Raw genomic sequence first — 20163 nt, forward strand, 5'->3', positions numbered from 1 at the left:
CTACAGATTTTCTAGATTTGCCAGAATAATTTTTTTGAATTTTAATCATAATTTTGAAGAACTTTTTCACAAATATTCTTCGTGGAAAAAACAGAAGCTAAAATGAATAATTAAACCAAAATGTATTTATTATTCTTTACAATAAAAATAAAAAAAATCTTGAACATTGATTTAAATTGTCAGGAAAGAAGAGGAAGGAATTTAAAAGGTATATGTGTTTAAAAATCCTAAAATCATTTTTAAGGTTGTATTTTTTCTCTAAAATTGTCTTTCTGAAAGTTAGAAGAAGCAAAGTAAAAAAAAAAATTAATTTATTTAAACAAGTGAAGACCAAATCTTTAAAATATTTTCTTGCATTTTCAAATTCTATTTGAGTTTTGTCTCTCTTAGAATTAAAAATATCGAGCAAAGCGAGACCAGCTTGCGAGTAAATAAATAACATTTAGAACAGGCCAGCGGGCGACTCATTTGGTCTTTATGGGCGACCTGGTGCCCACGGGCCCCGCGTTGGTGACCCCTGCCCTACATACTGTTGTTTTGCGGTTTGGAATGTCAGAAAGAGGTTTAATCAAGTGAAAAATAATCAAACAGAACACAGTGATAGTTAAAAAAAACACTAATCTATTTACAATCGACGTCTGGAATGGAGCGGTAATGAGTTTTGGGCGACACCCAATGCCCACAATGATTCACTAAATGAAGTAAGTTGAATGATGCGGACACGTTTGTTTCTGGATACTTTTCTAATAAGCTTCTTCTGCCTTGGAGACTTTGTATACGTAAATAATATGCAGCTATAATTATCTGATACTTGTTTATATTGACTAATGTGCTGTTTTACAAGGCAATATTGCTCAGTTAAGGACACCTATTACTTTAGCTTGTATGCTATTGTGTGCTTAGCTGTTGTGTAGATGTTTTTTTTTTTTTCTTCCATCCATCCATTTCCTACCGCTTGTCCCTTATGGGACAAGCTGAAAGTTCCAATGATTGTCACACACACACTAGGTGTGGTGAAATGATCCTCTGCATTTGACCCATCACCCTTGATCAACCACTGGGAAATGAGGGGAGCAGTGAGCAGCAGCGTGGGCCGCGACCGGGAATTCAAATCGCTATGTGGTAGGTTACTGCGGACGTTATCTCCTCATGTTGTTCACAATTTTTTTTTCATACGGTGTTAATGTGGAAATGGTTGCCTCGGCATTTAGTGGGTGTGGCACCGAATGGAGCTGTTGACATGCGGAGTAAGCACTCTTCATTCAAATGATGCTACATATTAGCACTAATGCTACTTTGTGTAGCAAAGCTTTTGCCCAACATTTGACAAATTACGGTTGTCTGTTCGACATATTCCCACTTGAAGCCAAACCACCGCCAAACGATGGACCCCCTGCTGGTTTTCTTGGAAATGAATTCTTCCTTCATTTGTTACCAGATTCGCACCTTCTTTCTCACCTATTACCACTCGCACCACAGCTAACGCTACCCATGCTGCTACCTCTCCGCTCCGCGAGGACGTATGTGACGTATGTAAGAAGGTGCCTACATGAAAGAGCGAGAATAGCTTGTAGTGTAATGCCAGCAGCTATAAGCAACTGCGTGAGAACGTATACTCGAATATCACGATGTAGTCATTTTCTATATCGGACAGAGACAAACCCGCAATATATCGAGTATATCGATATGTCGCCCAGCTCTACATTGTAGCAATAGTGTTGTTGAAGTTATGGATTTTTCTGATTTCTGATCGTTTGTGAGGGGACCAAAGGGACTTCTATGTGTGTGTTTGCAGAGCAGCTAGAGAAAGTTGATTCATCAGTATGTTTGTTATATATACAGAACAATAACAATATATATTGTGTTTTAAGTGTACACACCTTCACTAAAATATAGACTCTTGTCGAGGCTGATACCCATTATTCATATGTACATTGTTTCGTATGGAGAAATTTACTTCCCTCTGCAAACTTTTTGGTTTGACGTACCCTGTTCAAGAACCAATTAAGTTTGGAAATCGATGTTCCGCTGTTGTGATAAAAATGCCTGTTTTTTTGTAAACTGATTGTTTTGTTGATTATCCCTTATCTCTTTTGTAAGGATTGTGTCAATGCCCCGTTGTCTCGGTCATGGTTGCCTAGGCACATATGTGCGTAACAGTGCTGTTCAGAACAGAACGAGGAGGTGCTTTGCAGTAAAATCGATGGTCTGTTTTGGAGGGGGGGCGGGGCTTTTTGTGGGCGGGTCAAAGGTGACAAATGAAACAAATTTAAGGCGGCCCCCTGGAGAAAGCATTAGCAGGCCACGGAGATGGGATCCAGATGGGCAGGAGTGGGGGTCTCCCTTTTTTCTTTCCCCCTGGTTGCGTGACAGCAAGCCAACGTCTTTAGACTTGGATTGATTGAGACTTTTATTAGTAGATTGCACAGTACAGTACATATCCCGTGCAATTGACCACTAAATGGCAACACCCAAATAATTTTTTTATAAATTCTCGCTCGGCTCGTCTGCATTCCTTATGCACGGGTGAGAAGCCTGTCTTGTCTCTTTTCCTTTTCCCCCTCCCCCCCCTGTCCTGGCGTGAAGTCGGGCTATTTTGGTGTGTTTATGATGACATGTAGATTAATTCTTAAACAGGAAACATTGCCTCACATGCTGAGTCGTTATTTTTATTTTCACGCCGCCTGGCAAAACCGCGTCAAGGGTTGTCCGGGAGGGCAGGGCAGGGCAGGACAGGAAACATGGAAAAGCGGCGGCGGTGTGAGAGTAAACAGGCCGAGAGCAGAGGAGGGGAATTGAACGGGGGCGGCTGACAGGTGGCACGCAGCTCTCTGACCGCGGAGGAAGATGTGACGCTGCTGGAGCACAGACTTTTAAAACACGCGTGGCACAAGTAGGCCGACTGCCAGCCAAGCAGCTTTTTTTGGCCTCAATAAAGGGAAAAACCTCTTAAAACTAAAAACTTAAAAACATCGGCCGATAAATGCTTTGAAATGTAATATCAGGCGGTATAGCTCGGTTGGTAGAGTGGCCGTGCCAGCAACTTGAGGGTTGCAGGTTCGATTCCCGCTTCCGCCAACCTAGTCACTGCTGTTGTGTCCTTGGGCAAGACAATTTACCCACCTGCTCCCAGTGCCACCCACACTGGTTTAAATGTAACTTAGATATTGGGTTTCACTATGTAAAGCGCTTTGAGTCACTAGAGAAAAGCGCTATATAAAAATATCATTCACTTCACTTAATATCGGGAATTATCGGTATCTGTTTGAAAAAGTAAAATGTATGGCTTTTTAAAACGACGCTGTACTGAGTGGTATTCGGACGTAGGGAGAAGTACAGAGCGCCAATAAATCACGGCCCGATCACATTATATCTACGGCTTTTCACACACACAATTGAATGCAAGGCATACTTGGTCAAGACTGAGGGTGGCCAACTTTAACACTGTTACAAATATGCGCCAGAATGTGAACCCACACCAAAAAAGAATGACAAACACATTTCGGGAGAACATCCACACCGTAACACAAAATAAACACAACAGAACAAATACCCAGAAGCCCTTGCAGCACTAACTTTTCCGGGACGCTACACCTACCGCTATCCCCTAGCACAGTGGTCCCTAACCTTTTTGTAGAACGAACCGGGATAGTTTTTTATTTTTATTTTTTTCATAAAGAAATACAATCATGTGTGCTTACAGACTGTATCCCTGCAGACTGTATTGATCTATATTAGTATGTATATATTGTGTTTTTTTTATGTTGATTTAATAATTTTTTTATTTTATTTTGTTTTTTTAATTTCTTGTGCGGCTCGGTACCAATCGGTCCGTGGACCTTACCGGTGGTTGGGGACCACTGCCCTAGAATACCGCCACCCCCAAACCTTGCCCACTTCAACCTCCTCATGCTGTCTCAGGGAGAGCATGTCCCAAATTCCAAGCTGCTGTTTTGAGGCATGTTAAAAAAAAAAATGCACTTTGTGACTTCAATAATAAATATGGCAGGGCCATGTTGGCATTTTTTTCTCCCCATAACTTGAGTTGATTACTTTGGAAAATTTTGCTGCATTTTTAATGCATCCAGCGGGGCATCACAACAAAAATTAGGCATAATAATGCGTTCATTCTACTACTGTATGTATCGGTATCGGTTGATATCGGAATCGGTATTTAAGAGTTGGACAATATCGGGATATCGGCAAAAAAGCCATTATCGGACATCACTAGGAAAAATGAATTAAATGTGGGGCGGGCTATCTTCCAGCACCCCGCTTTGACTCCGAAAGGGACAAGCGGTAGAAAATGGACGGATGGATTTAGTAGCGATTTGTGATGAAAATGTCTTATTTTTAGCCATTTTCCCAGGAAATGTCCCATATTTTGGAATGCAAATGTTGAAAGGTAGCATTGGGGCTCACACAAACACTATAGGGAACAGCTCCTTTTTCCTTTCAGGACACACAAAAAAAAAAGGCCAAGTTTCTGAGAAACTATTCCGCTTGGAAAAGATTCCATATGGCCTTAGTGGAGTTAATTTTCTACAGACTCATTTCTAGCAATCTGTCATCCCTCATGATCTCCTGGCCGTTGTCCTTCAGTCTCGCAGAAGTTTTACCATGAATTGATTAACGTGGACCCCGACTTAAACAAGTTGAAAAACTTATTGGGGTGTTACCCTTTAGTGGTCAATTGTACGGAATATGTGCTGTACTGTGCAATCTACTAATACAAGTATCAATCAATCAATCAATCAAAGTTCACGATGTATTTAGAGCAGTGGTTCTTAACCTTGTTGGAGGTATCGAACCCCACCAGGTTCATATGCGCATTCATAAATAAAATGTTTGTTTTTTTCATATTCAAGACAAAGTTATATGTTTTTGATGATACTTTAGTATAGGGAACATATTCTAAGCAACAAAGACTTCATTTTGTCATGATCTATGGTCTGGATCATGTTTTTGTTATTTTTTGGACTCTTTTAGTTCCTGTTTGCGCTCCCTTGTTTTGTTTGGCTACTCTGCCGACTTATGAATTTCACCTGCCTCTGGTGTTCGGACCGCGCACCTGTTTCTAATCAAGACCCTTATTCAAGCCTGTCTTTGCCAGTCAGTCAGCCTGGCGTCATTGCTTGTTTTCATGCGAAACCACATTTCATGTTGCTCGATTCATGCCGCGGCTGTCCAGGGATCGCTCGCCTGTGTATCGGTTGGGGACATCTCTACGATGCTGATACTTTCCTGTGGACGGGACTCTCGCCGTTGTCTTGGATCCGCTTTGAACTGAACTCTCGCGGCTGTGTTGGAGCCACTATGGATTGAACTTAGGGACGGCGTGGCGCAGTGGGGAGAGTGGCCGTGCGCAACCCGAGCGTCCCTGGTTCAATCCCCACCTAGAACCAACCTCGTCACGTCCGTTGTGTCCTGAGCAAGACACTTCACCCTTGCTCCTGATGTGTGCTGGTTGGCGCCTTGCATGGCAGCTACCTCCATCAGTGTGTGAATGTGTGTGTGAATGGGTAAATGTGGAAGTAGTGTCAAAGCGCTTTGAGTACCTTGAAGGTAGAAAAGCGCTATACAAGTACAACCCATTTATCATTTATCATTTATAACTTTCACAGTATCATGTTAGACCCGCTCGACATCCATTGCTTTCGGTCCCCTAGAGGTCCTCTCCAAGGTTTCTCATAGTCATCATTGTCACTGGCGTCCCACTGGGTGTGAATTTTCCTTACCCACTGGGTGTGAGTTTTCCTTGCCCTTTTGTGGGTTCTTCCGAGGATGTCGTAGTCGTAATGGTTTGTACAGCCCTTTGAGACATTTGTGATTTAGGGCTATAAAAATAAACATTGATTGATTGATTTATTTATTTCTTACCACAGTTTTGTGTTTGTTCGAAGCCATAGTTTGTTTCATGCCACAGTTTTGTGTTTGTTCCCCACCATAGTTTGTATGTTTACCTCATACCCTGCCAAGATTTATCGAGTCAATAAATATGTTCCTACCTGCAAGCCTTGTCCGGAATAGTCCGTTTTCATCCCGGGAGAACAAACCTCGCAGTAAGCTACGAATCCCCCCCCCTCATGACAGAATGATAATAAGTCGGCATGGTAACCAAACAAAACATGGGAGCGCAAACAGGAACTAAAAGAGTCCAAAAACTAACAAAACCATAATCCAGACCATAGATCATGTCAAATTTAGAGTTATTTAGACACTAGGGAAACATATTCTAAGTAATAAAGACTTAATTCAGAGTTATTTAGTTAGGGTTACAATAACAGCCGAACTCCTAGGGTTCGATCGAACCCGGGTTAAGAACCACTGCTTTAGAGGAAGTTTACTTCCAAACGTGTGATCAACAAACGCGCTCACGAGTCCTCTTTTACAACTTGCTGCTCCAACACCAGCAACTTCTGCTTTTCCTTTTTCTCTCACTCCATATCTGTAATTATGCAGGCTTTAATGCCTCTGCCATTAGCCCGGCTATTTCTGTAAGGCGTTTACCCCTCACAGGCTGGCTTGTTACTCACTTTGCAGACAATTACAGGCCTCTGGGATTATTGTGGCTGTGCAACAAGCTACCTGCTGGACTCTTGCTGTTCGGGTAACACGCTGCCGACTAAAAGAATGAACATGTGATTTATTTTTAGTTTTTGTAAGCATTTTTGGCATCCAGTAGTCCTACTTATCTGGGTGAGGTACATTAGGCTCAGTTTATTATTTGGCCAAACCAGTGAAGTTGTAAATACAAACAAATCCTTTTCAACCTATTTTCAACTGAATAGACTGCAAAGACAAGATATTTAACGTTCGAACTGGTAAACGTATTATTATTATTATTATTATTATTTTTTGCAAATTTGGAATTTGATGCCTGCAACATGTTTCAAAAAAGCTGGAAGAAGTGGCAAAAAAAGACGGAGAAAGTTGAGGAATGCTCGTCAAACACTTTTTAGGAACAGGCTAATTGGGAACAGGTGGGGGCCATGATTGGGTATAAAATTAAAAAGCATCACGGAACGACACAGTGAAGTGAATTATATTTATATAGCGCTTTTCTCAAGCGACTCAAAGCGCTTTACATAGTGAAACCCAATATCTAAGTTACATTTAAAACCAGTGTGGGTGGCACTGGGAGCAGGTGGGTAAAGTGTCTTGCCCAAGGACACAACGGCAGTGACTAGGATGGCGGAAGCGGGAATCGAACCTGCAACCCTCAAGTTGCTAGCACGGCCACTCTACCAACCGAGCTATACCGCCCCACGATATTATTCATATATTATGTATTTAAACGGGGATAGCAGGTCCATTCTATGTGTCATACTTTATTAATTTCGCGATATTGCCGTATTTTTGCTGAAAGGATTTAGTAGAGAACATCGACGATAAAGTTCGCAACTTTTGGTCGCTAATAGAAAAGCCTTGCTTGTACCGGAAGTAGCAGACGATGACGTCACCGGTGTGAGGGCTCCTCACATCCCCACATTGTTTATAATGGGAGCCTCCAGCATCAAGAGCTATTCGGACCGAGAAAGCGACATTTTCCCCATTAATTTGAGCGAGGATGAAAGATTATTGGAGTGAAGGACTAGAAAAAGAAAAAAAAGGCGATTGCATTGGGAGCGATTCAGATGTTTTTAGACGCATTTACTAGGATCCATCCATCCATTTTCTTCCGCTTATCCGAGGTCGGGTCGCGGGGGCAACAGCCTAAGCAGGGAAACCCAGACTTCCCTCTCCCCAGCCACTTCGTCTAGCTCTTCCCGGGGGATCCCGAGGCGTTCCCAGGCCAGCCGGGAGACATAGTCTTCCCAACGTGTCCTGGGTCTTCCTACCGGTTGGACGTGCCCTAAACACCTCCCTAGGGAGGCGTTCGGGTGGCATCCTGACCAGATGACCGAACCACCTCATCTGGCTCCTCTCGATGTGGAGGAGCAGCGGCTTTACTTTGAGTTCCTCCCGGATGGCAGAGCTTCTCACCCTATCTCTAAGGGAGAGCCCCGCCACCCGGCGGAGGAAACTCATTTTGGCCGCTTGTACCCGTGATCTTATCCTTTCGGTCATGACCCAGAGCTCATGACCATAGGTGAGGATGGGAATGTAGATCGACCGGTAAATTGAGAGCTTTGCCTTCCGGCTCAGCTCCTTCTTCACCACAACGGATCAGTACAACGTCCGCATTACTGAAGACGCCGCACCGATCCTCCTGTCGATCTCACGATCCACTCTTCCCCCACTCGTGAACAAGACTCCTAGGTACTTGAACTCCTCCACTTGGGGCAGGGTCTCCTCCCCAACCCGGAGATGGCACTCCACCCTTTTCCGGGCGAGAACCATGGACTCGGACTTGGAGGTGCTGATTCTCATTCCGGTCGCTTCACACTCGGCTGCGAACCGATCCAGTGAGAGCTGAAGATCCCGGTCAGATGAAGCCATCAGGACCACATCATCTGCAAAAAGCAGAGACCTAATCCTGCGGTCACCAAACCGGAACCCCTCAACGCCTTGACTGCGCCTAGAAATTCTGTCCATAAAAGTTATCAACAGAATCGGTGACAAAGGACAGCCTTGGCGGAGTCCAACCCTCACTGGAAATGTGTTCGACTTACTGCCAGCAATGCGGACCAAGCTCTGGCACTGATCATACAGGGAGCGGACCGCCACAATAAGACAGTCCGACACCCCATACTCTCTGAGCACTCCCCACAGGACTTCCCACATTTACTAGGATAATTCTGGGAAATCCTTTATATTTCTATTGTGTTGCTAGTGTTTTAGTGAGTTAAATAGTACCTGATAGTCGGAGGGGTGTGTCCACGGGTGTGTTGACGCCAGTCTCTGAGGGAAGTCACGGCAGCTGCATGGACGGCGCAAGCGCCGCTGATCTCCGGTAAGAGGCGACTTTTTACCACAATTTTCTCACCGAAACCTGTCAGTTGACACGTGGTCGAGAACCATGTTCGCTTGACCGCGCTCTGATCCATAGTAAAGTTTCACCTCCAGGAATTTTAAACAAGGAATCACCGTGTGTTTGTGTGGCTAAAGGCTAAAGCTTCCCAACTCCATCTTTCTACTTGGACTTCTCCATTATTAATTGAACAAATTGCAAAAGATTCAGCAACACAGATGTCCAGAATACTGTGTAATTATGCGATGAAAAGAGACGACTTTTAGCCGCAAGTGGTGCTGGGCTAATACGTCCCCTCCAACCAATAACATCACAAACACGCGACGTTTTCAACAGGAAACTCCGCGGGAAATTTAAAATTGCAATTTAGTAAACTAAAAAGGCCGTATTGGCATGTGTTGCAATGTTAATATTTCATCATTGATATATAAACTATCAGACTGCGTGGTCGGTAGTAGTGGGTTTCAGTAGGCCTTTAATATAATATAATATATGATATAAATTATCCATCCATTTCTACCACTTATTCCCTTTGGGGTCGTGGGGGGCGCTGTTGTCCAGGGTGTACCCTGCCTTCCGCCCGATTTTAGCTAATGTATATTATATTATTTATTATTATTATTGTCTATTGTGAGCAAACTGTGGTGCTGAATTTCCCCCAGGGATCAATAAAGTACTTTCTATTCTATTCTATTCTAAAAGCAGTTTCCATGGTATGCTCAGTCATTCACAAACAAGGATGGGACGAGGGTCACCTCTTTGTGAAGAAATGCGTGAGCAAATTGTTTAAGAACAACATTTTTCTACAGACTGAGCAACAGATGTGGTCCACATCTGAGGTCCTCTCCAAGGTTTCTCATAGTCAGCATTGTCACTGGCGTCCCACTGGATGTGAATTCTCCCTGCCCACTGGGTGTGAGTTTTCCTTGCCCTTTTGTGGGTTCTTCCGAGGATGTCGTAGTCGTAATGGTTTGTACAGTCCTTTGAGACATTTGTGATTTAGGGCTATATAAATAAACATTGATTGATTGATTGATTTTCAGTCATTCACAAACAAGGATGTTTACGGATGCACCATACTGTATTTTTCTGACTCTAAGGCGCCCTTAAAATCTTGTTATTTTCTCAAAAATCGACAGTGCACCTTGCAACTTGCTGCGCCTAATGTACGGCATAATTCTGGTTGTGCTTACCGACCTCGAAGTAACTTTATTTGGTACTTAATTGTGACCAGTAGATGGCAGTCACACATAAGAGATACGTGTAAACTGCAGAACTTTAAATGTTCCATTGAAAATATAGAACGTAACACACAGCGCTAAAAAAAATCTGTCAAAAAATGTTTTTAGGACGACTTCGGTAAGCTATGAAGCCGCACCGCTTAATGGATTGTCGGCGCATTAAACATACCAGTATTATTATGGTGTGTGTTTAAGGTCCGCAAAATGCCACCTACTAGCTGACATTACCTGCCGTTTTGTTTGGTATTATTATGCAAAACCAACTTTTCTTATCTTCTAGTACATGCTGATGTGTATTTGGGATCTGCATAAGTCCTGAAAATGCGCGCGCCTCCGCCATTGTAGTCCGTGCCGACACCGTAGTCATAAGTTTCTTCTTTTTCTCTATGGCATTCATCCTCCTCTGTTGCCATTTCTAATATAAAGTAATGTAAAGTTCTTTCGTATATCTGTCAGTAGACTAGCTATCAAAGCGCTAAAAACTGTAGTGGGTTTACATAGTACACCCACGGAATTTTAGTTATTAGAGGGTTCCGGTCGGACGTTTTTTCACGGGACACATTTCCGGCGTTGATGTTGCATTAGTGAGCCACGGGTGAGAAGATTCTGCTCCGTTATTGATTTAAGTAAAGTCTGAATATCACTAAAACAGTTAGCGGCATCTTTTGACACTTGTTCCACTCCCGTCCTTGCACGCTACACGGCTGCAACAGAGACTACGGGGAGAAGACGCTGTTGAAGGTTAGCCACGTAAATAAGACCGCCCACAAAACGGCCCATCCTGAAGAGACGCTCAGAAAGCAGCTTGAAGATTATCTGTAAAACATAATCCATGCAACATTTTGACCAAAGAACCAACATTACATATTATGTAGACCACATTAAAGTGTTTTAAATTTGGGAAAAAAATAATAATATGACCCCTTTAATGCGCCTTAAAATCCGGTGTGCCTTTTGTATGAAAATAGACCTGACTGGACCCGCCTTATACTGTGGTGCGCCCTATGGTCTGGAAAAATAAGGTTTACTATTCATGTTTAAAAAACTTTTACTGTAGATGAATATGGGCTCCAAATATCAGGTACCGTCATCCTTGTGAGGGACAACAAAGTTTACTTTAGGACAAATGATGATCCAGAAAATTATATTTTTGAGCCTGAGTATACAGAGGATGAACTACAAGTTTTAAGAAGCTGAGTGATAAGCATCAAGAAAAACAAATTACAAACATAATAAAACAATCACTTACAGTACAATGTCCTTAAAAATATACATTGATCCATCTCTAATTTTATTGTATTTTTAGTAGCTAGGAACAATGAGATGTTCCTGCTTTTATGATGATTGTTCCGGCGTCATATAGAAATATATGTAGTGTTCATCGTGTGAGGCAATGCAAATTAAACAATAAAAAAAAAATAATAACAATTTGACTTGGCCCAGGTTATCGGGGACTGTTATTACTGACTGACAGGTGTCGCAGTGTGACTGCAGCCGGGCACGTAATAAAACCCTCGTCTCCATGGCAACGTCTCTGTCGTTTTCACTCCCTCACCGCTTTTCCACTAACACAGGGGTAGGCCACCCAGAACGTTGAAAGAGCCATTTTGGACCCAAATAACACAACGCTGTCAAGCGGCATTCATATAAAATTTGCGTGCCGTACTAACATTAAACTTTTAATTAGCCCACGGGCCGCGTGTCTTAGACCCCTTTTGTAGATGAATATGGGCTCCAAATATCGGTTACCGTCGTCCTTGTGAGGGACAACAAAGTTTACTTTGGGACAAACGATGATCCAGAAAATTGTATTTTTGAGCCTGAATATACAGAGGATGAACTACAAGTTTTGGAAGCTGAGTGATAAGCAGCAAGAAATAGAAATTACAAACGTAATAAATGATAAATGCGTTGTACTTGTATAGCGCTTTTCTACCTTCAAGGAACTCAAAGCGCTTTGACACTACTTCCACATTTACCCATTCACACACTGATGGAGGGAGCTGCCATGCAAGGCGCTAACCAGCATCCATCAGGAGCAAGGGTGAAGTGTCTTGCTCAGGACACAACCATACTAGGTGGGGATTGAACCAGGGACCCTCGGGTTGCGCACGGCCACTCTTCCGCTGCGCCACGCCGTCCCTGGTGTCTGAGACCCCTGCTGTAGATGAATATGGGCTCCAAATATCGGTTACCGTCGTCCTTGTGAGAGACGTGAAGTGAATTTTATTTATATAGCGCTTTTCTCTAGTGACTCAAAGCGCTTTACATAGTGAAACCCAATATCTAAATTAGATCTAAACCAGTGTGGGTGGCACTGGGAGCAGGTGGGTAAAGTGCCTTGCCCAAGGACACAACGGCAGTGACTAGAATGGCGGAAGCGGGAATCGAACCTGCAACCCTCAAGTTGCTGGCACGGCCACTCTACCAACCGAGCTATGCCGCCCCACAGACAACAAAGTTTACTTTGGGACAAATGATGATCCATAAAATTTATATTTTTGAGCCTGAAAATACAGAGGATGAACTACAAGTTTTGGAAGCTGAGTGATAATCAGCAAGAAATACAAATTACAAACATAATAAAACAATCACTAGTACAATATATTGATCAATCTCTATTTTTATGGTGTTTTCAGTAGCTAAGAACAATGAGATGTTCCTGCTCTCATGATGCTTGTTCCGGCGCTAGGTTGGCTGCTGCGCGAGGTGCGAGGCAACTGGATCAAGCAGCGGCGCTTCTGGTTCGTGCTGAGCCAAGACTCCCTGGACTACTACAGCGGGCCGGAGAAGGGAGCTCGCAGACTGGGAACCCTGGTCCTCACCAGCCTCTGCTCCGTCATCTGGCCAGACAAGCAGACCTTCAAGGAGACGGGTGAGAGCGCCACGCGGTGAATTAGGCTGACTCACGGCTGACTCACGCTGTCTGCAATCGCTGTCCCGCTCCATTTTTTATTTTTTTTGCGGCGTCGTGATTTGACTTTTTCAGACGTTCCAAGACGGGCAGATGTTTTGCGTGTTTTTCAGATGTGTGCGACGTTTACACGCTCTGTAATTGTGAGTCCATTTGGGAAACCCCAACCGTGTTTTTGTCCAGGAGTTTGTTTAGAAGCTTTTTTTTTTTTTTTGGGTGATCACTCGGGCATTTTTTGCTTCCTGCTTCTGAATGAAAGCAAACATTTACAGAGAAACATGCACTTAAAGGGGAACATTATCACCAGATCTATGTAAGCGTCAATATATACCTCCATGTTGCAGAAAAAAAAGACCATATGTTTTTTAACCGATTTCCGAACTCTAAAAGGGTGAATTTGGCGATTTAAACTCAATTGTTCGCCTGTCGGAGCAATGACCTTTCACCCGTGACGTCACAACGTGAAGCAATCCCCCATTTTCTCAAACACATTACACACACAAGTCAAATCAGCTCTGTTATTTTCCGTTTTTTCGACTGTTTTCCCATACCTTGGAGACATCATGCCTCGTCGGTGTGTTGTCGGAGGATGTAACAACACGAACAGGGACGGATTCAATATGCCTTACGTGGAGTGTGCATCGATTATTAGCATGCTGTATGTACATATTGCATCGTTATGCCTCATTTGTAGCTATATTTGCATCTAGCCTTTCCCTCCACCCACATTTAATGCCAAACAAACACATACCAATCGACGGATTCAAGTTGCACCAGTGTCAAAATATGCGAAAGTCCCTCGTTTGTTCTGCACAATTCACCGGCGATGCTACGACAGACATGGCACAAAGATGTGTGTGGATAGCCTGCGACACTCAAAGCAGATGCATTTCCAACGATAAGGTCAATGAAATCACAAAGGTGAGTTTTGTTGATGTTGTTGACTTGGGGCGGCATGGCATAGTGCAGGGGTCGGGAACCTTTTTGGCTGAGAGAGCCATGAAAGCCAAATGTTTCAAAATGTATTTCCGTAAGAGCCATATAACATTTTTCAACCCTGAATACAACTAAATTTATGCATTTTTAAGTATGACCAACATTTGTAGAGTATAATAAGTCTCTTATTCTGTTTAACAACATTGTTATTCTAAAAGTTAACCAATAATGAATATAATACTTCTTACCATTAATGCGACATCTTGAACAGGTGCGGTAGAAAACGGATGGTTGGATTAAAATGCATGAGAATGTTTTATAATTTGAACGTTATTTTTGAAACTGTGATTACCAGCGGAATTATTCATTACTTATCGTGTTAAGCAATGTCAGCTAAGATTTATCTGAGAGCCAGGTGCAATCATCTGGCTCTAGAGCCATAGGTTCCCTACCCCTGGTTTAAGCATTAGACACCTTTTTACCTGCACTCTGCCTCCCGCTGTTTCCCACTTCTACAAAGCAATTAGCTACCGACTGCCACCTACTGACATGGAAGAGTATTACATGGTTACTCGGCTTAGCTAGGTTAGGAGAGTGGCCGTGCTAGCAACCTGAGGGTTCCAGGTTTGATTCCCGCTTCCGCCATCCTAGTCTCTGCCGTTGTGTCCTTGGGCAAGACACTTTACACACCTGCCCCCAGTGCCACGCACACTGGTTTAAATGTAACTTAGATATTGGGTGTCACTTTGTAAAGCGCTTTGAGTCACTAGAGAAACGCGCTGTATAAATATAATTATCTGAGCGCCATATGTAGTCATCAAAAGAGCCACATCTGGCTCTAGAGCCATAGGTTCCCTACCCCTGGCGTAGTGGGTAGAGCGGCCGTGCCAGAAACCTGAGGGTTGCAGGTTCGCTTCCCACCTATTGACATCCATATCGCTACCATTGTGTCCTTGGGCAGGACACTTCACCCTTGCCCCCGGTGCCGCTCACACTGGTGAATGAATGATGAATGAATGATTGGTGGTGGTCGGAGGGGCCGTAGGCTCAAACTGGCAGCCACGCCTCCGTCAGTCTACCCCAGGGCAGCTGTGGCTACTGATGTAGCTTACCACCACCAGGTGTGAATGAATGATGGGTTCCCACTTCACTGTGAGCGCTTTGAGTATCTAACAATAGAAAAGCACGATATATATCTAATCCATTATTATTATTATTATTATGTGCTAATCAGACATATTTGGTCGCGGCATGACTGCCAGCTAATCGATGCTAACATGCTATTTAGGCTAGCTGTATGTACATTTGTCGCTATATTTTTTGCATCCAGCCTTTCCCTCCACCCACATTTAATGCCAAACAAACACTTACCAATCGACGGATTTAAGTTGCTCCAGTGGTCAAAAGATGCATTCGTTGGTTAGAAGGCGATCGCCGAATAGCGTCAATAGCTTCAGTTTCTTCTTCAATTTCGTTTTCACTATCTGCCTCCACAGTCCAACCATCCGTTTCAATACATGCGTAATCTGTTGAATCGCTTAAGCCGCTGAAATCCGAGTCTGAATCCGAGCTAATGTCGCTATATCTTGCTGTGCTATCCGCCATGTTTGTTTGTATTGGCATCACTACGTGACATCACAGGAAAATGGACGGTGGATTTACAGATAGCGAAAATCAGGCACTTAAAATACTTTTTTTTGGGATATTCCATGATAGGTAAAATTTTGAAAAAAACTTCGAAAAATAAAATAAGCCACTGGGAACTTATTTTTATTGGTTTTAACCCTTTTGAAATTGTGATAATGTTCCCCTTTAAGGGTTGAAGAGAGGATGTCCAAATATTTTGGACTACCTCATAGCGAAAGGTTTTTTTAGATTTTCTTGTTCCTCACTCTAATGTTGCGTGAAATGCTGACTTCCCCCAGGTATATTGTTTGTCATGAAATTAAATGTTACTTCCTTTTCTAAGGACTCCACTAAGTCGGTTTTAAATGTTAAAAGGGAAGGGCTCGCCTATCATTCTCAATCCTTATGTACGACAAGAACACCTATGTTTTTGTAGTAAAATGCTTGCTCTACGGCATGGGTTTCAAACTCTGATCCGCGGGCCGAATTTGGCCTGCTGTGTAATTTATTTGGCCCTTGAGGCAATATCAAATTAACATTAGAGCTGGCCCGCCGGTCACGTCAGCTTTTCCTCCAAACAAACAGCGTGCCTGCCAAGTCGAATATTATATGCGGTTTGTTCACACACACGAGTGAATGCAAGGCATACTTGGTCAACAGCCACACAGGTCACACTGAGGGTGGGCGGTATGAACAACTTTATCACTTTCACATATATGCGCCACACAAGAATGACAAAATCCGCACCGTAACACTACAGAACAAATACCCAGAAGCCCTTGCAGCACTAATTCTTCCGGGACGCCACAATATTCCCCCCCCCATCCCCATATATATTTTGTTTGTGTAGTTTGTATATACTATTTATCCTCCAGTTTGTATATATTAATGTCAAATAAAACATCCATACATTATATATATATATATATATATATATATATTTATATATATATATATATATACACACACACACACACCCCCCATTACCACCAAACCCCGCCCACCACATTGTTGTTGTTTAGTTTTTTTCAAATTTATGGGCCCGTGGAAAAAGTTAATGTTGATATTTACCTCAGAAGGCTGCAGATAGAAAAGAGGCGTTACATTTTTTATTTAATATACCAATAACATTTTTTCGTTTGTTTTTTGATAGTTGATTTTGCACTATTAAATATAAAGCAAATCAGTATAGCAAACTGAGCGATAATTAACGTTTTATTCATGCCCTTTCTCATGCCAATTCAAGGCTTGAATGTTTGATTCATTAGTTATTGTTATTTTATTTTCAAATGTATTATTCGCCTGTGCAAAAGATATACATGGCGGACAATAACTGATAGTCTGCTTTGCCAGTCCAAGAGCATTCGCTGTTTTCAAGCATGCATCTTGTCTCAAAGTAGGTGTGCGGTCCCAACCTGTCACATCACGGTTATAAAATAAACAAAAACAGAATGCTGGACGACAGCAAAGACTTACTGTGGAGCAAAGACGGTGTCCACAGAGTACATCCCGAACATGACATGAAAAACGTCGTTCTCGCAATTGTTGGATACAAATTCAAACCATAACCGAGCATGCATCTTGTCTAAAAGTAGGTGTGCTCTCACGTCACGGCTATAAAAGTAAACAAAATCAGAATGCTGGACGACGGCAAAGACTTACTGTGGAGTAAAGATGGCGTCCACAGAGTACATCCCGAACATGAAATTAAAAAACGTTCTCGCAATTGTTGGATACAAATATGAACTAGAACCAAGCATGCATCTTGTCTCAAAGTGGGTGTGCTGTCACATCACGGCTATAAAATAAACAAAAACAGAATGCTGGACTACAGCAAAGACTTACTGTGGAGCAAAAACTGCGTCCACAGAGTACATCCCGAACATGACATGAAAAACGTCGTTCTTGCAATTGGACACAAATTCAAGCCATAACCAAGCATGCATCTTGTCTCAAAGTAGGTGTGCTGTCACGTCACGGCTACAAAGTAAACAAAAACAGAATGCTGGACGACAGCAAAGACTTACTGTGGAGCAAAGACTGCGTCCACAAAGTACATCCCGAACATGAAATGAAAAACGTTCTCGCAATTGTTGGATACAAATACAAACTATAACCAAGCATGCATCTTGTCTCAAAGTAGGTGTGCTGTCACGACTTGTCACATCAAGGCTATAAAATAAACAAAAACAGAATGCTGGACAACAGCAAAGACTTACTGTGGAGCAAAGACTGCGTCCACAGAGTACATCCCGAACATGACATGAAAAACGACGTTCTTGCAATTGGACACAAATTCAAACCATAACCAAGCATGCATCTTGTCTCAAAGTAGGTGTGCTGTCACATCACGGCTACAAAGTAATCAAAAATAGAATGCTGGACGACAGCAAAGACTTATTGTGGAGCAAAGACGGCGTCCACAGAGTACATCCCGTACATGACATGAAAAACATCGTTCTCGCAATTGTTGGACACAAATTCAAACCATAACCAAGCATGCATCTTGTCTCAAAGTAGGTATGCTGTCACATCACGGCTACAAAGTTAATAAAAACAGAATGCTGGACGACAGCAAAGACTTACTGTGGAGCGAAGACTGCGTCCACAGAGTACATCCCGAACATGAAATGAAAAACGTTCTCGCAATTGTTGGATACAAATACAAACTATAACCGAGCATGCATCTTGTCTCAAAGTGGGTGTGCTGTCACGACTTGTCACATCAATGCTATAAAATAAACAAAAACAGAATGCTGGACGACAGCAAAGACTTACTGTGGAGCAAAGACTGCGTCCACAGAGGACATCCCGAACATGACATGAAAAACGTCGTTCTTGCAATTGGACACAAATTCAAGCCATAACCAAGCATCCATCTTGTCTCAAAGTAGGTGTGCTGTCACATCACGACTATAAAATAAACAAAAACAGAATGCTGGACGACAGCAAAGACTTACTGTGGAGCGAAGACGGTGTCCACAGAGTACATCCCGAACATGAAATTAAAAACGTTCTCGCAATTGTTGGATACAAATACAAACTATAACCAAGCATGCATCTTGTCTCAAAGTGGGTGTGCGGTCACAACCTGTCACATCAAGGCTATAAAATAAACAAAAACAGAATGCTGGACTACAGCAAAGACTTACTGTGGAGCAAAGACTGCGTCCACAGAGTACATCCCGAACATGACATGAAAAACGTTGTTCTTGCAATTGGACACAAATTCAAGCCATAACCAAGCATGCATCTTGTCTCAAAGTAGGTGTGCTGTCACATCACGACTATAAAATAAACAAAAACAGAATGCTGGACGACAGCAAAAACTTACTGTGGAGCGAAGACAGCGTCCACAAAGTCCACAATCAACAATGTCCCCACGAAGAAGGATAAAACATATTTTTACTTTTGAAGTTAGCCATAACTGCAATGTGGCCCTCGATGAAAATGAGTTTGACACCTCTGATCTAATACTCCCCCTCAGGATACGAAAATGTGTTTTTGTTTTTGCCCCAATGTTATTTCCATGGTTCCTAAAGTGATGAAAAAAAATTAACCCAATCTACTTCTGCAAAACCGTATCTTTGCTGGACGTGAACCGGTCCATGGCAATTGTCCACAGGTTCTCTCCAGTCACGGGCGGCACTAAAAATTCTTCCTGCCCTTTTTGGCATCCATTAGCCTTCTTAAGTGAATGTGAGAAAAGTCAGTAGCACCGAGCTGTGAAAGCTCCTCTTTCTGGGCTGAGGGGAGATCGGAGAACAGCCGGACTCGCTGCCAAGTCACGTAGCAGGGAGGCCTGATAAAGAAGCCTTGCAGAACAGACATGTCCAGTACTCCAAACTGCGGGAGAAATGATTGCTGACTGTGCTTCTTCAAGGCTCGTGGTGCATCACGGTGTACGGGCGGAAGCACTGCTACAGGCTCTTCACCAAGCACTTCAACGAGGCCGTGCACTGGGCCTGCGCCATCCAGAAAATCATCGACACCAAAGCCCCCGTGGAGACGCCGACCCAGCTCCTGATCCAGGACATCGAGGTAGGTCTGCGATAAGAGGGCCTGCGTCGCCTTGGAAACCGCCGCACAATTGTCCGGGGAGTCCAAAGGTTCCCCTTCTCTGCGAGATCAGCGGTTTTTTCAACCTTTACTGAGTCGAGGCACATTTTTTTTCATTGAAAAAAATGCAGAAAACATTCAAAAATGAAGCTCGAATGATACGAATTCAAACCATAACCAAGCATGCATCTTGTCTCAAAGTAGGTGTCGCATCACAACTTATTTGGAGGTTTTTTTGTTGTTGTTTTGCTGTATCATGTTTTAGTTCTTGATTTGCGCCCCTATTTTGTTGTTTATTTTCATGTACGGAAGTGCTTTGTGGACGCCGTCTGTTCCACACGCTGTAAGTCTTTGCTGTCGTCCAGCATTCCGTTTTCCTTTACTTTGCAGCCAGTTAAGTTTTAGCTTTACGCTTCAATGCCTTTTCTTATTGCAACTTGCCTTTTGTTTATTTATGGTTTTAAGCATTAGAT

At 42.9% G+C, this 20163-nt stretch overlaps 1 protein-coding gene across 1 annotated transcript in view; it reads left to right on the forward strand.

The window, feature by feature from the left end:
* plekhh3 (pleckstrin homology, MyTH4 and FERM domain containing H3) overlaps positions 1–20163 on the forward strand; it is a 151691-nt gene that overhangs the window by 85246 nt on the left and 46282 nt on the right. Inside the window, exons 4-5 of the mRNA XM_061905363.1 lie at positions 12848–13030; positions 19515–19672. Coding sequence (XP_061761347.1) covers positions 12848–13030; positions 19515–19672 — 341 coding nt within the window. The remainder of the gene's footprint in view (positions 1–12847; positions 13031–19514; positions 19673–20163) is intronic.

The sequence above is a fragment of the Nerophis ophidion genome, linkage group LG07 (assembly GCF_033978795.1).
Source record: "Nerophis ophidion isolate RoL-2023_Sa linkage group LG07, RoL_Noph_v1.0, whole genome shotgun sequence".
NCBI classification, from domain to species: Eukaryota; Metazoa; Chordata; class Actinopteri; order Syngnathiformes; family Syngnathidae; genus Nerophis; species Nerophis ophidion.